This window comes from Squalius cephalus, assembly GCF_949319135.1.
Source record: "Squalius cephalus genome assembly, chromosome: 5".
In the NCBI taxonomy this organism is placed as follows: domain Eukaryota; kingdom Metazoa; phylum Chordata; class Actinopteri; order Cypriniformes; family Leuciscidae; genus Squalius; species Squalius cephalus.
This window is the reverse complement of record NC_137126.1, coordinates 18,409,872-18,412,610: the sequence shown is the minus strand read 5'-3', so window position 1 is coordinate 18,412,610 and position 2,739 is coordinate 18,409,872. Positions and strand designations below refer to the sequence as shown.

The 2,739-nt window shown below is 52.1% G+C and overlaps 1 protein-coding gene across 1 annotated transcript; it reads right to left on the bottom strand.

Annotated features, from left to right (window-relative positions):
* Positions 1–840: 840 nt before the first annotated feature.
* Positions 841–1,510, bottom strand: LOC307159275 (transmembrane emp24 domain-containing protein 4-like; the record flags this gene model as incomplete). Its single annotated transcript, XM_079872533.1, is given in 2 exon segments — positions 841–1,159; positions 1,161–1,510. Coding segments are annotated over 2 exon segments (651 nt in total). The 5' UTR covers positions 1,493–1,510.
* Positions 1,511–2,739: the final 1,229 nt, after the last annotated feature.

Here is a 2,739-nt window from a genome sequence, read left to right as displayed (position 1 = left end):
TGACCTGACCCTGCTCGGGGCTGACAAGCGTGTGTACGACCCTGTTGAACCTTGGTGGACGATACTCAAACTGAATTCTGTACCCCTTTTCCACTGTGCGCAGGACCCACTGAGATATATTTTGAAGAACACTGCGATTCGCGTTCGCTGGAAACCGATGAGTCCCGAACCGCATTTAGCGGCAGGAGGCAAACATCGATTTCCTGAGGGATGCGCGGAGGAGCGAGATGTTGTTGCTTGATCGCGGGGGGGACCACCCTCAGAGGCCTGAGCATCGCATCCGGGCCTCTTAGCCAAAGCCTTCCTAGACTGAATAACAGTCCTTAGATCTGCTTTCGGCTTGGAAGACTGAGAGTGTTGTTTCTGGCTCCAGGCCTTTTGCGGTGCAGCACGGGAAGCAACAGTCTCCCTCTGCAGCTGCAGGTCTGAGGAGCTGGTGGCGGCCTCGTGGGACTGCCCCCTAGCAGCAGACCCACGAGACCTAGGACGACGGCAGTGGATGAGCTGGGTTTTTTTTTTTTTTTTTTTTTTTTTGATTCTTCACATTTATCAGTAATGCAACCTTAAAGTCAACAGTAGTTTCCATGCACCCATAATACCCATTTTCATATCACACTTTTTAGTAATTTGAACACCATTCTAGACATGTATGATTCATTTATGATAAATGGGTATCGGGTATAGAGCAGAATTAAGGGTTGTTAATATTCTGCATGTTTAAGACTTAATTCAAAGCTCTGCCGAAGATAATGTTGCACCGAACTGAGTTTAAAAAGAAAATATTGAAATGAATCACTGAGTATTTCCATGCTTGAGAAACCAAACGGCAATAAAAGGGTTTCACACCAGCTTTTTGGCCTCGAAGAAGGTCTTGAGATGTCTCATTTGCCAGATGCCAGTGATGATGAGGATGATGGTTTGAGCGATAGACCACCACAGAACGCGCTGGTTTGTGCTCTCGCTTGTCATACGGAAACGCTCCTCACGATACCGCTGGTAGTTCTGCTCTTTCTGGATCTGTTCCACCTGGTCCAGGAGCTGTCGGACCCTCAGCTGCAGCTCGCTCAGTTTGTCTTTGGCTGCGATCTCGGGGTAGTTGTTGGTGTGCTCACCAACCTGAATCTCCAAGTGGACTCTCAGTTTTCCACCAGCAAACAGTGGAGTGAGGGCAGATCTGATGCTCGCCTGGTGTGTGGGACGTGAAGGTGAAACGTCCATCTGATCCATACTGACGGGACAGAATAATATTAGTATCAGGATCTTTGATTTCCACGTGCATGCCTAAACCAGGGGTGGACGGGAGAAAAGAGCCAGCCTGTTTGTCCCACAGCTGTGTTCTGTATCTTCCGATCACCATGGTTTCATCGGGTATTTCTTCTATAAAACATTTCTTCTCCGTCTCTCCGATGTGGAAATAAAGGGCTTGGCTTGGAGAAAGCCACGCAAATAGAAGCAAAAGCCCGGCACAGGACACCACCGCCTTCATCTCCATCCAAATCACCCCTCACTCTCAATCACATCCTCTCAGGGGGATGAGCTGTTTAAATGCGGCTGACTGCCGTTTCGCCTCCTGAAACCTCTCGACGATGTTATTGACTGCGTCGCCGAAGAGGCCAGAAGGCGAAATCGGGGCATCGAGGAGGAAGGCCCTGTCCTTGTCCCCGATGCCCAACAGGTTCAGCCACAGATGTCTCTTCGTAGCTACCAAAGCTGCCAGGGAGCGGCCAATGGCGCGGTCCGTCTCCTTGGTAGCCCGGAGAGTTAAGTCGACCGCTCGACGCATCTCTTTAATGTCATCGAGGGCGACCTCCCCACTCTTCGTCCACCTCTTTGAGGAGGTCGGCCTGGTACACCTGCAGTAGCCCCATAGTGTGCAGGCATGCACCAGCCCGACCTGCCGCCATATACGCTTTCCCAACCAAGGCCGATGTTGTAAGGCAGGGCTTGGAGGGAAGCGCCGGAGCCCTCAGGGATGATGCAGCGTCGGGCGAGAGATGCGATGCAAAAGTCTCTTCAACCCGAGGTATCATCCCATAGCCCTTCTCTTTCCCACCCATGATGGTAGAATAATGATGTACATTAGGGCTTGATAAGCGTGAAGAGAAGGGCCTGTCCCACAATCTCGACACCTCGGTGTGAAGATCGCAGAAAAATGGGAGGCTCCGGCGCGAAGGTTGTGACAGAGCTTGCAGGAAGCACTCATGGAGTTTGCTTTTCTTGGTCGCTTCCTGCTTCTCTGTTGGCCATTCAATATTTAATTTACTGACCGCTCTGGTCACAACCTCCAGCAGCTCCTCAAACGCGGGAGAATGGGGTGGCGAATCCTCGCATTCTCCAGCATCAATGCTCATAACATCTAACTCCTCAGAGCCAGATAGTTCGAGCATCGGGTCCATTTCACGGGCGGAAGAAGTCGCAGAGCGGGCATCCGATCCGTGAGCGGGACCGATGGAGCTGGCTTCTGAATGTTGAGAAAGGGCCGAAGCCATCTCAACATCCTCAACCAGCTCCATCTGCGATCCCCATGAATGCAAGCGCCACGCTGCCTCGACAGATGTGGGACCTGATCCACGGGGAGTGGGTGTCTGGCCTGTTTCATCGAACAGGCTCAGGCGGAAGCGGAGCGTTCTCAGGGGCATTTGATCACAATTGGCACAGACAGCGCCCTCGAGCGCTGCCCGTGCATGCTCCGCTCCCAAACAAACAACGCACAGCGAGTGTGTGTCACCCTCGCTTAGA